The 23,114-nt window shown below is 37.7% G+C and overlaps 4 protein-coding genes across 9 annotated transcripts; 2 read left to right on the forward strand and 2 right to left on the reverse strand.

The window, feature by feature from the left end:
* Positions 1 to 3,120: 3,120 nt before the first annotated feature.
* On the reverse strand, positions 3,121 to 4,680 carry LOC110161887 (alpha-2A adrenergic receptor). The gene has a single exon (XM_020926729.2). It carries the CDS (start codon positions 4,678 to 4,680, stop codon positions 3,121 to 3,123), a length of 1,560 nt encoding a protein of 519 aa, XP_020782388.2.
* A 1,826-nt stretch (positions 4,681 to 6,506) lies between these two features.
* LOC110161919 (astacin-like metalloprotease toxin 5) lies at positions 6,507 to 12,410 on the reverse strand. 4 transcript variants are annotated; one of them, XM_055153196.1, is made up of 12 exons: positions 12,357 to 12,375; positions 8,497 to 8,595; positions 8,341 to 8,425; positions 8,103 to 8,138; positions 7,940 to 8,005; positions 7,830 to 7,876; positions 7,695 to 7,764; positions 7,517 to 7,631; positions 7,277 to 7,449; positions 6,974 to 7,055; positions 6,744 to 6,865; positions 6,507 to 6,673 (listed from the first exon to the last, which is right to left on the reverse strand). In XM_055153196.1, the coding sequence occupies exons 5-12, from the start codon at positions 7,965 to 7,967 to the stop codon at positions 6,630 to 6,632; spliced, it is 681 nt and encodes a 226-aa protein (XP_055009171.1). In that variant the 5' UTR covers positions 7,968 to 8,005; positions 8,103 to 8,138; positions 8,341 to 8,425; positions 8,497 to 8,595; positions 12,357 to 12,375; the 3' UTR covers positions 6,507 to 6,629. The 4 variants fall into 4 exon arrangements, with proteins under 4 accessions (XP_055009171.1, XP_055009170.1, XP_055009169.1 ...); XM_055153195.1 differs by having other exon boundaries at positions 8,341 to 8,595; positions 12,357 to 12,410; XM_055153194.1 differs by lacking the exons at positions 8,497 to 8,595; positions 12,357 to 12,375 and having other exon boundaries at positions 6,744 to 6,862; positions 8,212 to 8,351.
* Positions 8,509 to 11,133, forward strand: zcchc9 (zinc finger, CCHC domain containing 9). The gene is made up of 7 exons (XM_020926617.2): positions 8,509 to 8,645; positions 8,718 to 8,806; positions 9,360 to 9,768; positions 9,865 to 10,015; positions 10,520 to 10,612; positions 10,692 to 10,760; positions 10,835 to 11,133. The coding sequence occupies exons 3-7, from the start codon at positions 9,367 to 9,369 to the stop codon at positions 10,945 to 10,947; spliced, it is 828 nt and encodes a 275-aa protein (XP_020782276.1). The 5' UTR covers positions 8,509 to 8,645; positions 8,718 to 8,806; positions 9,360 to 9,366; the 3' UTR covers positions 10,948 to 11,133.
* On the forward strand, positions 11,490 to 23,000 carry LOC110161701 (X-ray repair complementing defective repair in Chinese hamster cells 4). 3 transcript variants are annotated; one of them, XM_055153193.1, is made up of 10 exons: positions 11,490 to 11,629; positions 13,131 to 13,283; positions 13,550 to 13,728; positions 15,966 to 16,132; positions 16,980 to 17,111; positions 17,214 to 17,353; positions 18,988 to 19,123; positions 20,925 to 20,972; positions 22,246 to 22,282; positions 22,529 to 23,000. In XM_055153193.1, exons 2-10 carry the CDS (start codon positions 13,151 to 13,153, stop codon positions 22,532 to 22,534), a joined length of 978 nt encoding a protein of 325 aa, XP_055009168.1. In that variant the 5' UTR covers positions 11,490 to 11,629; positions 13,131 to 13,150; the 3' UTR covers positions 22,535 to 23,000. The 3 variants fall into 3 exon arrangements, with proteins under 3 accessions (XP_055009168.1, XP_055009167.1, XP_020782167.1); XM_055153192.1 differs by lacking the exon at positions 22,246 to 22,282; XM_020926508.2 differs by lacking the exons at positions 20,925 to 20,972; positions 22,246 to 22,282 and having other exon boundaries at positions 11,491 to 11,629.
* Positions 23,001 to 23,114: the final 114 nt, after the last annotated feature.

Consider the following 23,114-nt stretch of genomic DNA (forward strand, 5'->3'; position numbering starts at 1 on the left):
CTTTCTAATGGGATAACATCCTTATTTGTTTTAACTCAATCACATTATTACACACACACACATTCACACATACACAGCACTGTCCTCACCTAACACAGCTTCTTTAATCATTTCAACATTGTCCAAATACATTAACAGAAAAAAGCAAAAAGTAGCTATCTCAAATGGTACCTCAGAGAATTCTGTATGTCCTTCATGTTGGGGAAGCTGCATGACCATGACTTGATGTCAGACGATTACAGTGAGTCACGCACCTGATGCCTAATACCAGCCTCGCTTCTCCTCCAGGTCCTCTGACTGGCTTCTACCAACCTGAGCATCAGTCAACAAGAAGCTCAAAACACAAAAAGAGGCTATAAAATGCAGAAGAAAAAAAGACAAACACGAGCCACATTATGTTATTGTGACGGACTGAATCGCTGAACACTTTGCTCAACATCTGTTTTGTGTGAACAACTAGACCTTTTTGGTTTTTTGAATAAAGATGTAGAACCCACCAACATATTTTCACACAGATTTAACACAGTAATTGTATTAGATGTAGTGTATTCTCCAGCAAGCCCATAAAATGTTGAAAGCTGTCAGCTTTAGAATTGACAACAAATTGAGCATTATGGCTGCACTTTTTTTCCCCTGTATTTTGAAACAGACTATTTGTATGTAACAATTTTGTGACACATCTGATACAGTAATATATGTTCAAATGAAGAAAGCATAGACTGTCTATCTCAACTTCATCACAATGCATATTATGCCTGAAGTAGCTAGGGCTACAGCCTATATACACATTTGTAAACACATACATTATTGACAGAGGTACCAAGTTAAAACAGTAACCACATACATGGCTCATGGGAAATGCTGGAAACTGCTTACAAGTTTAAATAACTGCCACGCAATGGAATCTTTATAGCCACTACACATCAATATGTAATTGGGCTAAATTATTGATAGCACCTCTCCTTCCAGGTGTTTATGAATTCTCATGCTACAAACCGTCACGCTCATCAGCTATTAAAAGATGATTGTTTTGTAAGTGTGGAAGCATGTGAACATGTTCAAGTTGTAAATCACAAAATTTATTTTCTTGAACAAAGAAAAATCTAAATGTTTGATATGTATAAGTATTGATTTGTTTGAAGTGAGAAGTGAACCCCTGCAGCCTGTGTAGACTGACAAACAACATCACATTGCTGCAGCTTAATATCACATCGTAAAAAAGGCATTAACGTGACTGCCTTGAAGCTATGCATTTGTCAGCATAAATGCACACATTCATTTGGTCATTTTCTTGTACATGATGTTATTATTTAAATGTCTAAACTGCCTGTTGACTTCACTAGTGAAAGACAAAATATGAATTCATTTAAAACAAAACCACAACTTGTTGGTCATATACAAATAACATAACATGATGACATCTATTAGTTATTTGTTTTCTTTTTTCCTCAGAGATTGAAAAGATCAAACAGACAAAGCTTATTAGGAAAACATCTCTGACAGAAAGCAGCAAAGGCAAATGACATGATTCCATTATTCTTTGCTCTGTAAGTGCTCTCCCACCCACTCGTATACCCAAGCTCTGTTAAAACCATGTCTTTTTCAACCTTTTATTGTTAGTCCTTCAAAATAAATGTATACATATATAGATCAGTGCAGAGTCATGCAGCGTTACAGTGTAAAACATGATTTAAATTCACTGGAATTACTTTTTGATAATTGCAAAGGATGGATTACAAATTCTGTTTGCTCAATGCTGCTCACATGAGGCATACATACAACCTAAATGTGTAGGCCACTGCTTTTGCTTATGTTATTGTACTTGGTGCATCTGTGAAGAGTAAATATAAATTATCATCATAAAATTTGATTTCACAAAATACTCTGAAAGTTAAAATTATGTTTTTATTGATAGAGGGATTACCCACACCCAATACACTTTGTATTGCCTTTCATTCACTTTTACAGTCACATGCAACAATTCAAAGCTCCTGCATTATCAAATAAAATCATTATTCATTAAAATTGACAAATAATGTATACTGGTTTTAACAACATGCATGATTTAAACATATATACAAAGATAAGATTCTCTGGCCACATCTTACTCAACATGCAAATGGAGTATTACAAAGAAGTGCACTTAGGCCACAACATTCAACTTCTGAACTTTGTGCTCCTGTCAAAACACTGTCATAATGTGTGTATCACTTCACATTTTAATACATAAATTACTGAGTGGATGTAGAAAAATACTAAAATAACTGATAAATATGAGAAATGTATTAAATTCAGATAGTGTGTACTGTATGTGTGAATCTTTTAATGCAACACTGATGTGGTAAAAGTTGCAATAGTTGGTTTATGATTTTACATTAATGAATAATAGACTAATACAAGAGAGCCAGTTCCACACACAGTTAAGCACTTTTGAATGTAGAGTCAACAGAGCTCACAAGGAGACATCGCCGGGGCCAAGCTCTGAGTTCAGTGTATTGCTGCTGAGCGCTTATTATCTCACCTCCTGTTTTTTTATTGAATATTGCACATTAACAACCAATCTGCTCTCAGATGCTTCTCACCACAGTCTTCTGTTTTGGATACACAGACAGAGTTTTGACATCTCTAGCTTCAGACAAACTAGATTAAAAAAAACTCAATCCATCACCATCCATGTCTCCAGCCTCAGCTCCAGATGAAGGTGCTGAACTCCTATTTCCCATGCAGCCTCCTGTTCCTCTGAGCCATTTTCATCTGCCACCAAGAACACTTAGAGATATGTGCTCTCTGCCAATAAGCCCCGCGGCTCTGTTTTCTTCTGCCACACAAACAGGGCACTCTCAGAGTTTTATAGTCTTCAAGTGACTGAACACAGACCCTGTATCCATTTGGCTTTGATTTCAACATATAATCAAATAATTTCTTCTCCAGTCATTGTATATATAATTACAAGCTTGCCTGAAATAACATTAAAGAAGATAGATTCAGCCACTTGACTGGTGCTTTCAAAAATGCTTGTAAAGGTTGCACTGACAAAGCACAACAAGAAATAAAAATACATGTGCATTAGTTGTAACTATAATCTGTGATTCAGTTAGTTTATTATGCTCATCATTGTTTCTAGAAAAATGTACCCTTAGTGTCTCTGCACAGTATCCTCTTAAAAGCTCTCCTAAAGTCCTTGTTAAATATAGTGTAAATGACCGGGTTGAGGCAGGAGTTGCAGTAACCTATCCAAAAGAAGAACTTAAATAGGGGGTTAGGAATGGTGCAGGTCTCTGGACATACAGCCTGCAGGGAATAAGTGAAGAAGAATGGGAACCAGCAGATGACGAAGACCCCCATGACCACTGCTAGAACAAAGGTGAAACGCTTCTCTCTGTTTACCATAGCTTTGCGGCGTGAGGTTGGAGTTCCTTGGATGTTTGGACTCTCCTCTACCACCACTTTGGAACCAGTCTGTGTGGCCATGGTGTGTTTGTATCTACATGCCAAGTTTAGAACGTGTATTTTGAATCCTTTAGTTCTGGAAAATACCAGACCCTGCTCACTGGTTTTCATTGTTGGGGTTTCTTTTTCCTCTTCTTCATCATCATTAATTTTCCCTCCCATTTGCAATTCCACCTCAGGGCCAGAGCCAGACACCTTGTCTGCTTTGTCTTCCTCCACGTCTTTGGGAGGAACAGCTGAAAGGATTTGGCTGTCGTGTTGGGGGATTGAAGGGGAGGAGGGGGATTTCAGGATTGCAGCAGTACTTGAATTTGGATTTTGTTGAGCATCCTGCTTTGTAATGTTTACAAGCATTTTACTTTGTGATGTCAGGGTAGAATCTAAATGAGTTATCTTATTCAGAACCTTTTGCTGTTGGCTTCCATTAAAGTCCTGCTTATCTCCATTCTGTTGTCCAGCCTCAGCTGCCCTTTGCACATGCTCATGGGCTGCAGCAGATCCTGGCACAGGCTTGTGGTTTTTACCAGGTGGACAGCGGGTATGCTTCTTGGCAATCTGATAGATTCTTATATAGACAAGAATCATGATAACACAGGGTGCAAAGAAAGAACCAATCGTTGAGTAGAGGATGTACCAGCGCTCATCATTTAGTTCACACACTTCTTCACCTCCTTCACTCTTGTCCAATGTAAGTAACGGTGGGAATGATATTACAGCAGATATGAGCCAAACAATAACAATAGCTGCCTTAATACGTTTAGGGGTGCGTTTGGTGCCATAGGATACAGGCCTAGAGATGGAAAGGTAGCGGTCAAGTGCTATGGCACATAGGTGCACAATGGAGGAAGTGCAGAAGAGAACGTCCAATGCTAGGTAGATCTCACACCAAAGTGAACTGAATGCCCAGTGTCCCTGCAGCTCATTGGCCAGAGAGAAGGGGATTATAAGAGTTGCCACTAAAATGTCCGCCGCAGCCAAAGACACCAAGAACAGGTTCTGAGCCCCTTTTAGAGACCGAGATGTGAGTACAGCAATAATAACTAAAATGTTACCCACAATAGTCACTATCATCATAAATGTGATCGAAACAGCAATGGCAGCAGTGGCTTGTGGCGAGTAGTGAGGGATCTTCACAGTGCTCTGGTTACAGGGTTGGGTGATGACGCTTTTGTTCCTGGAGAGGAGTGCCCCAAGCTCAGAAAGGCAGGGTGTGTCTGGGGCAGTTGCCATGGTTACAGAGTCCTGGTCCTCACAAGTTATAAACAGGATTTCTTTGAAAAAGCATATTTAGATTTGGGATATACGTATACATGTCCAATGCAGTATAAAGATCCAGTAACCAAGTTCTGTAAGAGATAGACATAAGCCCAATTACAACAAACTGTTTAAAATAATGGAATAAAATAAAATAAAAATAGCTTACTCACTGTGCAAAATGAGAGCTGAAGTTGAAAAGTTGTCATCTTGATTTTTAACCCGAAGTTAGGGGTCAGATATTCAGTAGAGATACCCATGTCCCCTTTTCTCCTCAAAGGAAGTGCGGGGTGTGCCTAACAATTTAAGAAGTGCATCATATCAAGTAAAAGATAATAATAATGATATATATATATATATATTTTTAAAGAGCTTAAGTTTCTTCTCCCTTGTCACAAGACAAGACTATAAATAGACTATAGGATTTTTTTCTTTAAAAAAAAAACGCAAACAAACAATGAAGTCAATGTATGCATAAATCCACATCTGTGCTTCTTCCGAATTGTCATTCCCCTCGGACTCTGGAGACAGATCTGCTGGCGGAGAGGAGAGAGGAGAGGAAAAGTGTGTGCAGGAGAGAGTGAGAGAGAAGCACACAGTTAATGTGGACGTTAGCGGATCAACGAGGACGCGCGATGCGCACGGCTGCGCTGGACCCAACTGCCCTCACTCAGAATCAGAGTGAAAATTGGAGGATGGGTAAATGCATGTACATTACGAATTTTAATATACCAAGTAAGTTTTTCCTTTCACATGTTTGAGTCATTGGCCCAAGCAAAGTGAAACAATAACCTAAACCAGTGCATTACATGATACTGGTAGGGTCCTAGTGTGACCGAAGATCGTCACTGTTGGCGTTAACTTTTCACAGCATGCCATTAACCTGGACTGTTTTGCATTTACTTCACTTTGTGGTTTTATTGCTCGCACAGATCTTTGATCTGAAACACTGATATATCTTATTTGTTCAAAACCAAAATTTCCAAAAACCAAAACGTTTTATTTGCTAAATATTTACCCATTTTAGATGCATTGCCATCCAGGGTAACAGCGGAAAATTACTCTGACATTTACACTTGATATGAGCCATCAAATAAACAGTGAAGTTAACAGTGTGTAAAGAGCAGACGTCTACTATTGTATTTGTTAAATGAGGACATAACCTTGGAGATAGTTTGTGGTTTTATGGAAAGACTGAGATTTGTGAGAATACAATTACTTTTATTTCTGCGCTGATGCATAGGTGGGCTAATTAACAGATGAGAAATAGTTCGGAAAGCTCTTCTCGAATTAATCAAAATTAGGCATTTCACAAAGATTAAGCCACACAATGTAAGCTACTGATACAAAACTAAGATTAATTGGTGTAAATTAAATGTAGTTAAATTGAGTAGCCTATTACACTATATCCTACATAAACTAAATATAAAACGGTGATCTATTTCAAACTACTATATTGATCCAAAACGGCATAACATTTATTTACTTCAAAATGGCAGAACTGATAGGCCCGCCTTTTCAGAAATTTCACCATGGCCAGCAGCATATTGACTTTGGTGTTTTTATTTCTGAAAAATGTAAATTTGGCATTGACATTGTGGCATTTCCCCTACATATACGCCAGGTGGAAACAGGAAAGTTTTGACCACTGCAAGCCTTGAGTGTAATACTTAAACAGGCATTAATCAATCCAAAAACAGCATTTAGAAGCTAATGATTTAACAGTTCATAAAAGAAATTTCACATAATAGGTCTATGTCCCCTTTAAATGAAAGTACTCAACGTTACTTAAAAACAGAAAATATAATTTTCAGCTGTGAATTTATTTTTAAAAAGCTCTTGTCATTTTTAGACATTGTGTTTCAGCGTCATCTAGTGGAGGAAAGTAGTTGGTGCGGAGTGGTTTGGGCAGGACATCATTTCCTCTAAAGCCAGTGTAATTGTTGGTCAGTTACATTTCTTGAGGAATCTGCAAAAGGATGGTTAATAATATTGCTGTTTTTCTCCAATAGATAATCTAACATGTTTGCACTACATACCACAGTCATAAAGCAATCGAACCCTCATTATGTCCAACTTTGTCAGCCTCACCCTCTGCCCCATGGCTTTGGTCATATGGAGAGGTATAATTGTGGGTAAGCCATTGGAGGAAAAATATCTACTAAATGTCAGACAATTAAAGAAATTTATTATTGTTATCAAGCTATTGGAAAAATTGGCAAATTAGGCTAGAAAACCGTTAATTCATCAACATTAAAACATTAATTACCTTCCATAGTGCAATATGGAATCAGTGTCATAAGGGACATTCAAAGTGTTGCCATGTCGCTTAATAAAGTTCTGCTCAGTTCCTAAAGAACAAGAATTTAACTAAAACAACTCACAAAAACAAAGAATTATTATGGTTATAATTTAGAATAACAATCTAAAAGTGTGATTAAAAAATTTACAGAAAAAGATTTACAATTAATGTAAGGAGGACCAAGGTGCACTTTAGGCTGAGGTTGTAGTAAATAGTGGTGCATAAACTGATATGGAAACCACTGAAATAGAACAGATTTTATGTTTTTACCTTTTATGATGTTGTTGTTGAGAATTGTAATGTACTCGTCCCGGTCCGTACGAGTGTGCTCATGATAGAAGCCAAGCGCATGTAAAATTTCATGAGCAATATTTCCCACGCTGCACACAGACCCAACAAATATTGGTTGGTCTCCACCAATGAAGCCCACATAAGATGCACAGCTAGAAAATATGATAAGGAATGTTACCAAAATTCAAATTAATACTTGCAAGATGGAACGGTCCATACCCTGCACCATTTTTGAAATGAAGGTAGTCAATCTCAGATGTACGTGGGTGAAACGTTAAACAAGTTTGATCTGAAATCATTTTTGTTGCACTTAATATGTCACTTGTACGCCTTCCTGTAAATAGAAAAGATGAAATTACAACAGTCCTTTCATCTATGGTTAAATGTAACTGCTTACTTATCTCTGCATTTATCTGATATGGTATAGCATGTGTTGGCCAGATTTGCTGCACTGCATTCCTGTCAGTCTGCACAGTAACAAAAATAATGTACTGGAATCATGATATATTGATTGATTTTGATATGGGCTCACTGATGGTATAATGTCTCCTTCTTCTGTGTGCTCTTGATGATGTAGCTCTGGAAAATGTTATCATAAATTGATTGCTTGAACTGGGTCTAAGAAAGCATATGAAAATTTACCTTCAGAAGTCTCAGGGCTGTCTACCATAATTTGCAAGGTTTTGTGGACCTCATCAAAAAAGAGTTCTGTAATAATAATGAAACAAAAAACAAAAAAAGCCTAAATATATCACAAGAAACTAAGTAGTATAATCAATCACTGAAAGAATATATTGTGTGTTACCTGTGAGATTTCCCCTGTTTACAGGGTCTGCTTTAACTGCACAAAAAATAAATAAATAAATAATGCTAAATCATGTTACAGACTACAATTAAAGCTTTGATTCTCTTACCATGAGGAGGCCACCCAAAAGACATAATAAAATTTAGAAGCCAAAGATGCATTTTTACCAAGGTCTTTTCTGGGTGATGCTAAAACACTCCTTTCAACTTCTCTCACAATCTGAGGAAACAAGGCTCACCTGTGCATCTTTCTATGTAGGCCGCCTGCTTCCCATTTCAAAGTTCATCTAAAGTAATGTTCCTAAATTTCAAAGTGCTGCAGTTCTGTGGGTACACACAATATTATTATAATACAGTGAATAACTAACAAAAGCTTTTTAGTAAATTAACTTAACTTCGCTGAGAAAGCAAAAGCTGCCGATAGTAAACGATAGAGGTCACTGTAACGCGTATCCAAAAGACATCACTTATTTGTGGATGAAGAAGAAAAACAACTTCCGTGAAAACAGCACATGGGAAAGAGAAGAGATGTTTACTCAAAACTGTGTGTTAATCCACTCCGAGTTTATTATTACTTAATGTATGGTGTATAATAATGTTTCATTCTGATATGTAGATATACGTGTTACGAGGATCAATAACTGTGGGTGGGGAAACCTTTAGATCCGCTGCTACTTCTGCTACTTATCTTCGAAGGAGCGCAGTGTAAGTAGACTGTTTTAAATGTTTATTAATGTTAACTGTTAACCGCTAGTTCATGAACATTGTGCTTTTTCCATCTCTTCTTATATTTCTGTCAGAACAATTTTAGGATTCCTTGAAATTAAGGAAAACCTGGACAATAATTGGCCTGTTTTCCAGACATAGAAGAAATGCAAAATGTCCTGGAAATTATATATTCTGTCCTTTAAAAGTCTTCATACTTTCCTTTGCTGTGCCATTGGATATCAAATGAATAAAGACTTCCTCCTCTAAAATCCACCAAAATGCAGGAAATTATCCCAAACTACACTACACCTCTAGACTCACAAATGCGGAGAATGAATCGTGAAAACTTCCTTGTTAACTGTAAATCGATATGACTGAGTTCACATGTGTTCTCCATCTTATTTGAGTTCCACCAGAAAATATGTTTGGGTTATCTATGTAATAAGCTATACTGTGTTTGCCTTGCTGTATAATTAATTTGCAATAATTGTGGACTTGGGGTAAATATACATAACTATAGCCTTGACTGTTGAATCTTTTACTGGTGCAGTTTAACCATGACAAGGTGGGCCCGAGCTAACAATATCCACCGAAACAAACCATCTGAGGCCACTCCATGGAACCAGCTGCGAACAAGAGGGCGAGGAGAGGCTCGTGCTAGTGGCAGCTCCACTAACTCCTCAAAATCTGAAAAAGGACTTCAGAAAGAACTCCTGCGGAGGACTCAGCCCCAGGGAACTGCTTTAAAGAAAACGAATCGTAAAAAGGACTATGTCAGTGAGGATGTAAATGGATTCATAGAGTATCTCCAGCAGAGTGGCCAGCTGCAGCCCAAAACTGATAAAGAAATTCAACCACGAGAACTGGATTTCACAGCGGAGGTGGAAACTGCTTTGAAAAAAGAGCAGAGGAGGGAAGACCGAAGGATTAAACGACAAAAGGACAAGAAAAACAAAATGGTGAATATTATGAATAATTCTTTAAGTATTATATAAAATTGCATTTATTTTTATCGTTTGGTAGATGACTTAAATATCTTTCTTCCTCTCTTTCAGCTTTGTTTTAACTGTAGAAAACCAGGCCATGGCTTAGCAGATTGTCCAGAGGCTGACAGAGATGAGGAGATGGGCAGAGGCATTTGTTACCGCTGCGGCTCCACTGAACATGAAATTCAGAAGTGTAGAGCTAAAGTAGACCCTGCTTTAGGTAAGGTACACAATATGCAAAAGATTACACAAACTTGATGGCAGTAATACTATACTAATGTAGGGCTGTGGGATTTAAATGTCTTAGTCGACATATTGATCATCCATATTTTGTATTGGTCCACAAATAATTTTACTTGGATTGTATGCATTTTTGTACATGGATAACAGCAGATAGAAGAAGATATGTAGAGATTTAGCTGGAAATTTGGGAATGAGGGTAGTCTGTCGTTTTTATATTCAAATACAGAGTTTGATAGTACTTAAATGTAATTTTTAGTTTTTGTGTGAGCTTATGGTCTTGTGAATGAAAGTGACAGATCATAGACTGTATAAAGAAGTGGGCTAAGGGAGTGTGACATCACCCAGAGTGTTCGGCTCCAATCAAATAATGCTCATGATGCTAGCGGTTACAGTCGATGTACAAGGCTTATGTACGTGTGTCGACCAAAAATTTACTGACAAGTACTGCCCTTTATTATTATTCTGTTTATTTTCACTATAGGAGACTATCCATTTGCAAAATGCTTCATCTGTGGACAAACTGGACACTTGTCACGCTCCTGCCCAGATAATCCAAAAGGGCTTTATGCACAAGGTAACCAAAATCAAGTGTGTTTTGTTTATAAATAATACTTTTGTTGATTAGATCATATGTATACTATGTGAATTTGCAGGAGGATGCTGCCGTGTTTGTGGTTCTGTGGAGCATTTTCAGAAAGACTGTCCAGAGCATCAGGCATCAAGTGCGTACTTTAGGCCTCTGCTAATCGTTTGACTTTTTTACAGCCATTATTAACTGTACCTATCTATGTTTCAGCAAACACCATGACACTAAACTGGTTATCCAACAATATGAGTGCGGACCATGAGGATGTGCACATACCAGTGAAGAAGGCTAAGCCCAAACAGGCTAAAGTTGTGGTGTTTTGATGTGAATAAACTGTGCTGATGCATGGAGCCACTGACCAATGACCTGATCAGTCAATTACAATTTGGATATTTCACATGTAATTTCACTGACATTTCACAGTTTTCACTATTTCCACTATGTATTGTGGCCTTTACAGATGGTTTATTCACTCTGGTGGCTATAAATAAAAAAAAAAGTGTTGTGGATTAATGTGGATTAATTTGTATAAACATAAATATATTTATGTTAACACAAAACAGCCGTATCATCTTTACCTGGGACGCTAAAGACACTTGACTGCACTGTGTGCAACATGTAAAATGTTTAAGTTATTAACATTAATCCCTTTTTTAAATTGCTCTGACAGTTCATTCATAAATTGGGAAAATGGTGTATTTGTATGACTGCGTCAACGCGTCAAAATAAATTTTAGTGAAACTATGAGAGATCCTTGGGTTACAGTTGCATGACAGGAGTAAATATGTTAGTGATATGATAATGGAAGTAATATCAGCATCAGGTACCGATCGTTACTTTAAAATATCCATGGGGTGGTGCTATGGATCTTATACTTCGTTGGAGGCGGTTGGCGGTGTGTGTATCGTGCAAGGCAATAGGCTGTCGCTTAATGATGACGTAATGTATGGTCTACTAAAGCAGTCCAAAAAATCTAATCTAACAAGGGTCATTTAAAGAGCTTGGGTGAGCTACGATTGTTATTATTTTATTTTTAGGTGTAACCTACGTGTAGTTTGTTTGGCGCTTCTGACCTTGCTGTTGTATTAATGTTTACAAACATAAGCAGTCAGTCTAGTGTCTATAGCATAGACTCTACGGTCTGTACGCCGCTTCTGCAGCTCTGAGCTCATGGAGAGTGTTACACTTTAAGTACAGGAAAAACACTTTCCACTACCGTCTAATTTCGGAGGGTGAATATGTTCGTGCAGCAGGTGTTAAAAGGATGTTGTTAAAGATGCGGCTGCTTTTTTCTTCTTCAATATGTGTCTTGCTCCGTTAGCAAGCATGTTGCACTAACTGTTTATTAGCAAGGCAAGGTGTGGGTTTCCAGCTCGGGCTGTACTTACGGCAATAATAAGGGGTTCTGTGTGTTGCAATATAGTGTTCACAAAGCTGGGTTTACATCGCGCACTAATCATTTACAACAGGCATGCTGCAAGACCCGTGATGATCACTGACTAGAAATATCAGTGCTTATCGATGACCACTCAGCATTTGTGACACATCACTGTTTTTTGTTTGTTTGTTTGTTTGTTTGTTTTGTTTTTTCTGATTGTATTTATTATTCAAATGGAACAAGTATGTTTTTTGTTTTTTTTTCCACAAAACAACAACATAAGATGCATTTAACAATTACTGAGATAATGATCACAGATATGTCTTTATTATATCTGAAATATTTTGGACTTACCTGAAGGGAAACCTCCCAGACCTCCTGGTCCAGAGCATCACTGGCCAGCATCACAGTCAGAGGCCCATTCTGGAGCTATTGTCTCAGTGGGGTTTTTGGTCAAGAGGGCATGGGGCGAGTCATAGTCTACTTCCTGCAACCTTAACTAGAACTTTGTGCTGTGTCAGAAAAATTTAACTCCAGACCCACAGAAATGTGAGTCCCAAAAGATTAAGATTCCTTATGGTGCTCAGTGCATATTTGGCCCCCTTGACTTTTCGAGATCCATACATTTCTGTCACATTCGAAAAGTTTTCGGGTTCTGCTCAACATTAGAACATGGTCAAAGCAATTCATGAGTTTCAGGCAAATGATTACTTCCAGGACCTTTCCTAATTCAAATTATTTGAATTGTTTTATAACAATGGAAGATTGTTGCTATGCCAAATCATTAAAATAAGAAGGAATTCTCATGCAAGAAACCATTATAAATGTGTGAAGAATCCCTCAGTCGTCCAGGTAGAATCTATGTCGAGGAGAAAATTCAGTTTGTCAACTGGACAAAAGTTAGATTGGTTGAAGACGTTTCGCAGCTCATCCAAGCTGCTTCTTCAGTTCTGGTCAGAATGCTGGTGGACACTTCCACCACCATTCCACCAGCATTCTGACCAGAACTGAAGAAGCAGCTTGGATGAGCTGTGAAACCTTGACAAACTGAATTTTCTCCTCAACACCTTCATTATAAAGTTAGACTAGCCCAGTATAGCATCGATCAATTGTTTTCATTTTTTTCAGTTTTCAAGTTCTGAGTTAGGATGCACACTTCAGTGCGTCAGATTTCTCTCTCTGGTTCTTCGTACTTCCTGCGGCTGGACTGGGGCGGACCAGACCTGGGCTCAGGGTTCCGGCTGCTGCTGACAGATGCAAAGGATGCTTGGAGAGGAGAAGGTACAACACTGTCTATCAGGACCTCACTTTTCCCCTCACATTTTAAAGGTCTTTAAGATTTATGTTTGTTCCCTGCACTTTGACCTTTTTAACCAAATAGCTGTGTGGTCTCACTTCACCTTTGCACATTCATTATTGCACTTTAGTTGACCCTTTCCCTTGGAGACGAAGTAAAATGTTCGTGTTGTTTTTGCCTTTTTGAACTTTGAATTTGCCGCTACATCCAACATCCTGAGCATCTTCTTATTGCATGTTTGTCTATGTAGTTACTGAGGCAGCCATATGCGAAGAGGCAAAGGAGCTGGAGATGAAAAGTGAAAATTATGTCCAAGACATCCACCAGGCGCTGATTGGGACAGAAAGCTCCACTTCTTACACCTTCACTCTCAACTGTAGCAGCGCACATGTGTCTCTGGCCTACGAGAAAGTGCAAAAGGATATCTCGGTGAGTACAAACACAGTTAAACTCATCATTAGTTTCTCTGATGAAGGGGTTACTGCCTTAGATGGAACGGTTCATACTAAATTGTGATGATTATAATGAAGCGATTACAAATGAAATTACTATACAGGTTTTCAATTAATTACTGATTATGAATAATAGATTGTCATGTGTAGATTAGATTAGGTTCATGGAGAAAAAGGCTGTGAACCACTGAGATATGTGCCACAAAAGGGCATTAGTCAGAAACCCCTTGCGTAAATAGTGTGGAAGTTTTTTTCTCATTACGTCATTGTTAAGTTTAGATAAGAGCAGGGCAAGCTTGTCACCCCAGTCCAGCCCCTCAACTGGAGTGGAGATTTTTTTAGTTCAAGACTTAACTTTTTAACGCATACCCTTGTAACAATATAATTTAATAACTACTCTACTTCATATACTGTATCATGTTACTTTACCAAAGGCTGACATTTATGATGAACATCCAAACTACTGGAATCATTAGTGTTTCAGTCATCTCTGTGAGTATTATCTTGAATATAATATGAGATATGTGTTCATTAAAAGTTTAACAGTACCAAGAAGGTGTGAATATAAAAAAAACAACAACATATAGTTCATTTAAGTACTTTATTGATACTAGCAGACAACACAGACAGAAACAAAGATACTGAAAATATTTCTACGAATTATATACTATTGGTAGCATTTTGTGTCTGAAAGTAATGTATACTTTATACTTTATTATGTATACTATACTATAGGAACAAATTTCATTTAGTGACTAATCTTTTCATTTTTAGGATGCATTTTCACTTGAAAGATTGAAAGATTTCACTATGAGATATATGGGAGCTTCAAATGATATTTCATATGTCATAAGAGTTATGAATCATAATGAAAGGCTTTTGTTTACAGCCTGGTCATTGCCCTCTAATAGGATCTTAATGGAGGTTACACTGAACCTGTTAGAATAAATGTGCAGCTGTTACCTGTGGTGGTTAGCATACCAGGCATTTGTGAGTTTGACCCCATATTTCAAAGTACACTGGTCTTTCTCACATTTGTCCTATTCATATAGAATGTGGCACAAATTTTAATTTGGATGAAAATTTTGTTTTGGTTTGATCATTTGTTCCATATTGAGGTTTACAATAGCCCTTTGTTGAATCACTTTCTCACAGTACAGTACTGTGGACTTTAATGACAATCAGATGGTGCTTGAATATCATTGGATTACTGTGGATAAAGACCTCTTTTCTTGCTCCACTTAAGTTATTTTTCTGAATTATATTCTATACATTATCAGTGTGATTGCAGAGGTTGTACTTGACATCCCATATTACATTTTTTACACTTCACTGCATTAGTATTTCCTTAAATTAAGCAAGAAGTTGCAGCAGAAGTACCTAATTGCGTCAGAAATGTCTTTTGAAACTGGAATTTCTATGACTTCATCAGAGACCTTGCCCATGTAAATGGTTTCACAGCCAAAATTTTGAGGACAAGCTCCAATGTCTGCTTGGAGTATATTAAACACAACATTCGACTGTTGGTCCAAGTGTGTAATAGAAGGAACACCAGTAGTTGTGTTGTACATTACGCATTTGGAACATGTGCTGCAGTCCAGGCCAGACCATGCCCATCCTTCAATCCCATTTTATGCCGATTTCTCAACAAACAAAAAAAGTCAATAAATACAAAAATAAAGAACATAAAAATGAGAAATAAATCATAAAATACATTTTTCATCAAAAAGTTAACAGAGGGTTTGGGATGACGTAACATCTGGAAGTGTTAACTGAAGTGCTCTTAGGATTCATTTGAATTTTATGTTCTGTTCATGTCTGTGGTGATTTATTTACTCTGGTGCACTTAGTCAACATTGCATTTGTCCAGTTACACTTCTTTTTCTAATGCCAATATTCCGTTATATAATATACTGCGAGTGGGCTCACCGCTCCAAAGACCTGTGACTTCTCTAAGCAATAACATCTCCATGTAGACAAGCAGGTGATGGACCCTCCATCAGAGTTATATATGCAAGGGTTCTATATGCACCTTAATTTAAAGGTGACAAAGTAATAATTGGCACACATGAAATTCTGAATTGTATTAGCCTGTATGTTATGCATGTCTTGCACTTAAAAATATTAAGTTCTGAGGATCACATACTGAAATGCTGAGAATCATCGAGAATCATCAATAATCCAGCCACATCCCTTCTGTTCTGTCGGTCGCAGTTCAGGCTGGGATCTGTAGCACTGACAGCCCTTTCAGATCCTGCAGAGGCAGTGAGGGAGCTACTGATTTACAGCATGGACAAGGCAAACTCACTGGAACGATACAACCGCAAACTAGAGGAGCAGAACCAGCGACTGAATCAAGAGCATCAGCGCATTACGGCACAGTAAATAAAAAACACTCCACTCTCAACAATAACACCATGTTACAAATGACTTCTGCACTAGCTGTAAAGTTGAACTAAACTCTAGACTGTGGCAAGACCTGGAGTAGGGGTATTGCCAAATTCACATCATTTATGAGAAAGTTCTGTCTTCATACTATTTTTGAGCAATGAAAGTTCGTCACAGATGTGTGTGTGTGTGTGTGTGTAACCCAGCAGATCATGTGCCAAAATGAGTCAGAGAGGCCTGCTGAATTACTCACTACAAAAAAGAAAAACACACACACGTACTTCAGTTCATATACATTTCTTATCTGTTTAAAGATGCACTGTGTAATATCTCTCTTGGATGGTCTGCCACCTGATTGGTTCCTTGGAGATGTTATTGTTTTCCCAGGAATGTATATGTATGAGATATCTTGCTTTCATTCAGTTTCACATTTTTTAGTGCAAAAAACTAGACTTCATGCCAGGCTCACCTTTCCAAAGATCTGATCTGTAACTTTGTCCAGCACCATTGAAGGATGGGTGAAATGCAGAAGGGAAATTTCCCTACGGAGACAGTAAAGTCTAAAGTCTAAAGTCTTAACCTCAATCCATGGAGTAAAATACCATACTGTGTAAATCTATAACATAACCATGGAGACAAGCAGGTGGCAGACTCTCCATCAGAAAAGTTACATATTGCACTATAATTATCTCTCATTTAGTTCATTACATGGCAGCAAAGAAGTGTTCATATTTTGAGTGTTTTATTAGTTAAACTGTCTAATCCATAATAACTGTCTTTTTTTGTTAACATATATACTGAATACAGTAAATATAGTTATATTCTTGTATTGTGGCGTAGACTGAAGCAGTATGTGAGTGGTAAAAAAGCTCTGGAACTGGAACTATACTCTCGATTTGTCCATGTGCTCAATGAGAAGAAAGCCAAGATTCGAAGCCTGTTCCTCACTCTGACAAGTCTGCAGGAAGAACGGTACGTCTCACTATCATGTGTGATGCTTTTTCATTGAACATTTACATTTTTACATAATTTAAATACTATAGAATATTATATATGGTGTGATTTTATTTTCAGAAGTTCTTATGGAAAAACTGACCAAACTCAACATTCTGAGCACAATGATGAAGATGAGTATGGAGGAAGTACTGAAGACGAAACAGAAGAGGCAGAACCCAAACCTGCTGAGAAGACCCCAGCAGAGGTTGAGGCAAACGGTTAGTCTATCTGTCCTCCATTTAAGAGTATTTTGCAACATATTTGTTAGGTGCATGTATCATAATAATATGCAGATTTACACCCACTACAGAAACTTGCCATTTAAGGTCTTGACTTATAAAAAGCACCAGAAATTGAGGCTTTGTGTATTTTCTTAAGCAGTCATGCTGTACAGCAGGGGTCTCCAACCTATAGCTCGAGAGCAACCAGTAGCTCTCCACCCCCTTCCAAGTGACTCGCCAAGGGATTTTTGAATTATGTGTGTTGTGCTGAATAACTAAAATTTGATTGATTAAATTAATATTTCCATTGTAAATGTATTATTTTGATGTCTAACTTTGTGAACTGATAACTGGATAATGGTTTATTTTTATAGGCCTCTAACTGTAGCCCGTCTGAGGGGTAGTCGCGCTCTGGCGTTTTCATTTTGTAGAAAGTAACTCGCAGGAGAAAAAAGGCTGGAGACCCCTGCTGTACAGTATATCAATAGTCTTGACCCTGAGCATGCCTGTAACCATAGTAGCTTGACATCATAACTGTTACCCTGGTAGCTGAGTGTGTTTACATCGTGAGTGTATGGATTTCTGTGGCTGTGTGAGTTATGTAATCCACAGTACAAGAGCTTTATGAATTGTTGAATTGTTTTTCATCATTCTTTGTCTTTAGGTCCCAAGTGAGCTCAAGGTGATTTGACATTTTCTTAAGAGCTAAATGTGTCTAGTCTAATTTGCATGGACTTAAGGTTGAGATCTAATGTGGAACTAAACGGGGGTGGGGTAAGGGACTTGCCTTTTTTTAAAGCTGTTTCTCTATTTTCCACTGTCCACACCTTAAATTATGCATTGAGGGGTTCTCTCATAGGTGCTCACAGGACTTTCCCTGCATCTGTGTACTGGCTCTGAGGGGAAATGTTACTTTCTGTTGCTAGGACAATGACTCAGTCTAGTGTGTTTTGCCAACAATGATGAAAACAAGGGAGAGTTTAATCAGTTAGTTTTTTATGTGTTTTGACTATACTATATATAAAGCTGAACATTTGGGGAAAAATAAACACGCTCCCTTGATTCTGTATGTCTAGTAGACCAAGGCAGCTGTGGCTATAGAAGTGGCTTAATACCACCGAGTGTCAGGAGTGAGTGACTTATACATATTGAGTATTATAAGTCCATTGGTTAGTCTTGTTAAATGTCCCACACTATGACAGTAAAGAATTAGAGTTGCCCAAATTCCTTTCAGTTCAACTTAATGTTTTTTCTGTGATACATACTGAGACTACTGATACTGAGAATTTAAGGCTAATTTACATTTACATACACAACAATTAACACTTAGTCTGTAGTTTTGTAGTACATGTAGTATGTTAATACATGGGCAGATCATTTCTCAGGCTGTGGAGGAATGGAAAAAAAATAAAAAATTGTGAATTACATAATCACCTTCCCTCAGACAACAGTTATATCCAACTCTTCTTTAACATCTGATGTTTGTTTCAACTTTCTTTCTGTACAGTTGCAAAAATATGATCTTTTTTAATGTTTTGACATAGGTCTTCTGCTTCTATATGGTTGCAACAGATTTAGTATTTTTTATATGATAGAATTCATGATTTGTTTGTGTTTGTTTTTCTTCACAGAATGCACAACCCCAAGCCCACTGGATGATGGTCTCAGTGACCTTATAGATGTGGCTCCATGTCGCAAACGTCGCTATCGTCATCTAGACACACCAGCTCCTCGGCCATCTAAATCACACACCTACAAGAAGAGAAGGTACTGCACAGATTCACTATTTACATTTACACTTAGGAATTTATGATAATTGTGGTTAGTGTGTAGTCAAGAGATTCTGCAGTGAAGTTTCTAAGTAATATGTAGCTGAACCTGCGTTGGTGTTTGTTTGAATGTTTTTGTGAAATGTATGGATCTGTCATCTGAAGCTTGAGTTGTTTATTATGGTTGTCGTATGTGTTTGCCAATTCCCAAACTTCACCTTCTGCCTCTCTGCCTGGTATTCTCTTGAATGGGAAAATCAAATATCATTAAACTTCCCTGTCAAGTCCTTTTTATGATAGGCAATCACACCCAAACCTTACGATTTTAACCCCTGACCAGGGCATTTTCTAGGTTCAAGGTTGCCATCAAAGTTTTTGGGCAAAATTAAACCTTACTAGTCTCCCCATATTAGGTTCTTATATACTTACATAAACTTTATTTGAAAAAACTGAGATAAAAATACAACCTTAGGTGTCCCATCAAAATGTTTATTATTGTAACGTTCATGTGCAGTGGGTATTAAAATGTATTTTGGTTGGCTGTTCAATACTAGAATGATAAAACTATATAATGGTGATGTCTTTTCACGCCCTCTGAGGCCAGGTGTTGACATGATCTTTGACCTTTGCCATTAAATTCTTGAGGTCTTGGAAGGTAGTGCTACACTAAACCTTTAACCATACACCAAGTCATGCCATTTTTTTTTACCATTGATATTGACAGAGGCAGAGCTCAATATGTTGCACCAGTGACTCCAAAGCCCAGGAGAGAGTGGGAAAACACAATATTTTTAGATTAGGTCAGTGGTTGCTGTTGTCCAGGAAAATGTCTGGACTGGAAATGAGCTCCGGAGGGTATTCATATATTTACAAATATTGAAAGATTCTCCATCCTTGCTTTACTGGTGATAAAACCCTTTGGTGTGTGTGGTTTATGATTTCTGCTTCAAGGTCTAAACAATGCAGCCTACTGGTTGTGCTTGTGTCTTTCGCACATATACACAGTAACGCTTAGCTTTAGGCACACCAGCTGCTACCATGTCTTCTCTTTCCACTGATGGGAAGTTGCATCCCCTCACTTGAGAGGGTAGTGTCTTGAGCTCAATATGCTTATAGAGTTACAATAAAATAAGTTTCATTATTGTTTCCTCTCTGTTGAAGATTGCTGTATTTCTTCTTAAATCAGATTTGTAATTAAGATGAACATCATAACAATACCATTTATAACATATGTATTATTAGCACATTGTTGCAAAGAAAATTAATTTAGAAGTCAAGCCTCTGGGCTTAAAAACATTATTATGTAATAATATTTTTTCCAAACTATTTCATAAGTCTGGACTGCCTCACAACATAATCCAAAATGTCTTGTTTTCAAAAATTATGTTCAGATGTGGTTTTTTCAGATTTGTGGATTTTTTTATTTTTTTTTTATTTTGTCTTAGTTAAGACATTGTTTGTATGTTGAAACCCTCGTTGTAAGAACCCAAATGACTGCATGCCAATGACTTTAAATTGTCCCAGTTGCAGATGGCCCAAAGTGTAGCTCTACTCAGTTGAGCAGAAAAGGAGCAGTGAGTTGATGAGCAGCTGTGGCTGGCTGGGTGTTTGATCAGTGCAATGGTTGCCTGCAGAAGCAGACCCCCTCTGAGCTGGCAAACAGCAGCCCGACGAGGCTGCAGCAGTGGGCCCTTTGTCTGCTCTTGTGTGGGGTACTGAGCTGCTGGCAGTACTACACCCAGCCATTGTGTTTTCATTCCAATTGCTTAACTCTTTCACCTTCTTGTGTTTCTGTGCAGGTCATCCACAGGGAGAGTAGAGAGAAAGAGAAGAGTAGAAAAGAGAAGGTGAAAAGAGGCCATAGTGAACGACTTGGAAAAAGATTCCTATGGCAAAGGCTTAGCTCAATATAAAAATGTATATACTGGCTCAGTGTCAATACAGGAATGCAGTTGCTCATATTGTAGTACTTTTTTTCCTTGTTTACTCAGCTTAAAAAGGCAAATGTTAGGTCTCAATTTATGGTTTACTTCCTGTATTCCCACATTATTTCTTAATTAAAATTATAATTTAATTTCAAGAACAGTTGCTGTTTACTGAAATACTGGTAGTGGTTTTTTTATTTCTCAGCAGGACAAATTAGAAATTGAATTAAATATATTTACCGTATGTAGCGCTATCTGTAAGATGATTGCGTATTCTCTAGACAAAGCAAAGGACTGTTGTTTTCGGCTTAATTTAGAATAGCTCTGGGCTCCACAGAATAACAATGTTTATAGTGGAGCATGTTTTTTTAACTGAACATTTAATAACACTGGTTTGATGATTGAGCACCTGGAGCCTTCTTCCATTGCCTTTTCAGTGTCACCACAGCAATATAAGACTTTAGAAAATATTGACAATAATTCATATTATCCGATGCATTAATTGTGCAAATAGGTTTCTTTAATGACATTAATAATCATCATCAATCACATAGTTTTTTTGGGATTCTATTATTGACATCCTCAAGAATTCACTCACGTAATCGGGGCACTCTACATAGATGACAACAAACTAATATGAGGAAAAAAAAGGAAAGAAAAACCTTACTCTTTGAAATTTCTTATAGACTTGTATGCTCTAAACCTGTTCTAATTGGTGTTTTTCCTTGAGATGTCACCAGTCCACTTCATATGATCATGTCTAAGATTAACATCATCTCTCAGGGTCAGAATGACACTGGCCTCTGTCGTGGGTTCAGGACCCTGGTGGTCCCATAGCTGCACTCACTTTTCTTGTATTAATGCAATTGTTTCCCACCTGTTTTCCCACTTATTCATGTTCAAAACAAATTTTCCTGTCACTGATCTGCAATGGTGTCAAAGTTTAGAGTTAATAAAGTAAAATATCATGTGAGTTGAACCTCTTTTTAAAATTGCGGGTGGTCTTCAAACAACCTGGGATTAAAATTTGACATTCCAACATTCAGGCCAAATGTGTGGGGTACACTCAGACACTTTTGCAACTAGGAACGCATTCAATGAAAATGTCTCTTGGGTTTAAACATATATTACCAAAATGTCACTTTTAATTTGTTGTATGTTATTTCTATCATGCCATTGTGTTTACCTTGAGCAGAATATACTGTGATACACCAGAGAAAGCCCCCACACAGGTAAATGTTGGATGTAGAGCACTTAAAGTGGGGGTAGCTGCTGACCTACTATTACACACATACACACACATGCACATTTACACACAGTGATCTGAGTACAAATGTACACACAGGTATAAAAGTGTGTGCCCATGTGGTTCTAGTCTAGCTCCTCATGGACTTCCCGTCTCAACAGGAAAACTGTGCTGTAAACCAGCCTCATTAGCCCACTGACCCCATCTCTGTGTTTCTCTGTGTTTGATACAGAAGTGAGTCGCCTGCAGCACCCAGTGTGAAGCAGGCGCCCCACTGCCCCACAGATGCTGCGGCAGCAACTTCAGACGCAGAGGACCTGTTTGAGGACTTCTGACCCTTCTCCTGCGTACTTCAAAAAGACAAGATGCATGTACTGTGGACTGAACTATGACCGCTTTTTAAAACCACCAACTACATAAAACTGATGCAATCATACAAGCCTCATCCATGAAAAATAGGAATCTGGATGCCCAAAACCAGTTAGTTTTTTAACTTGTGATCTATATATGTTTTTATTGTTAATAATACTTTCAACTCCAAAATCAATACATAACTTATATATACGGTTAATAGATTTTCATTTAAATTGTATCTTTGGACTAGCTCTAGTCTAGATCAGGAGCTCACTCAGCCTGATAATTTTAAATATTTTTCTGACCTTCTTGAACATGAATTAACAATAAACATATTTTCAAAGTGTAAACCTCCCTGTGTATGTTACATTTCTTTACTTTTAAAAACTACTAAAGCTGTTCTAATTCTAATGCTCTCAGTCCAAGTTTGTATTCTCAACCTCTTTAATCTTTCTGGGTGCTTG

Source organism: Boleophthalmus pectinirostris, unplaced genomic scaffold, assembly GCF_026225935.1.
Source record: "Boleophthalmus pectinirostris isolate CB_2022bp ecotype Guang Dong unplaced genomic scaffold, ASM2622593v1 HiC_scaffold_18, whole genome shotgun sequence".
Taxonomy (NCBI): Eukaryota; Metazoa; Chordata; class Actinopteri; order Gobiiformes; family Gobiidae; genus Boleophthalmus; species Boleophthalmus pectinirostris.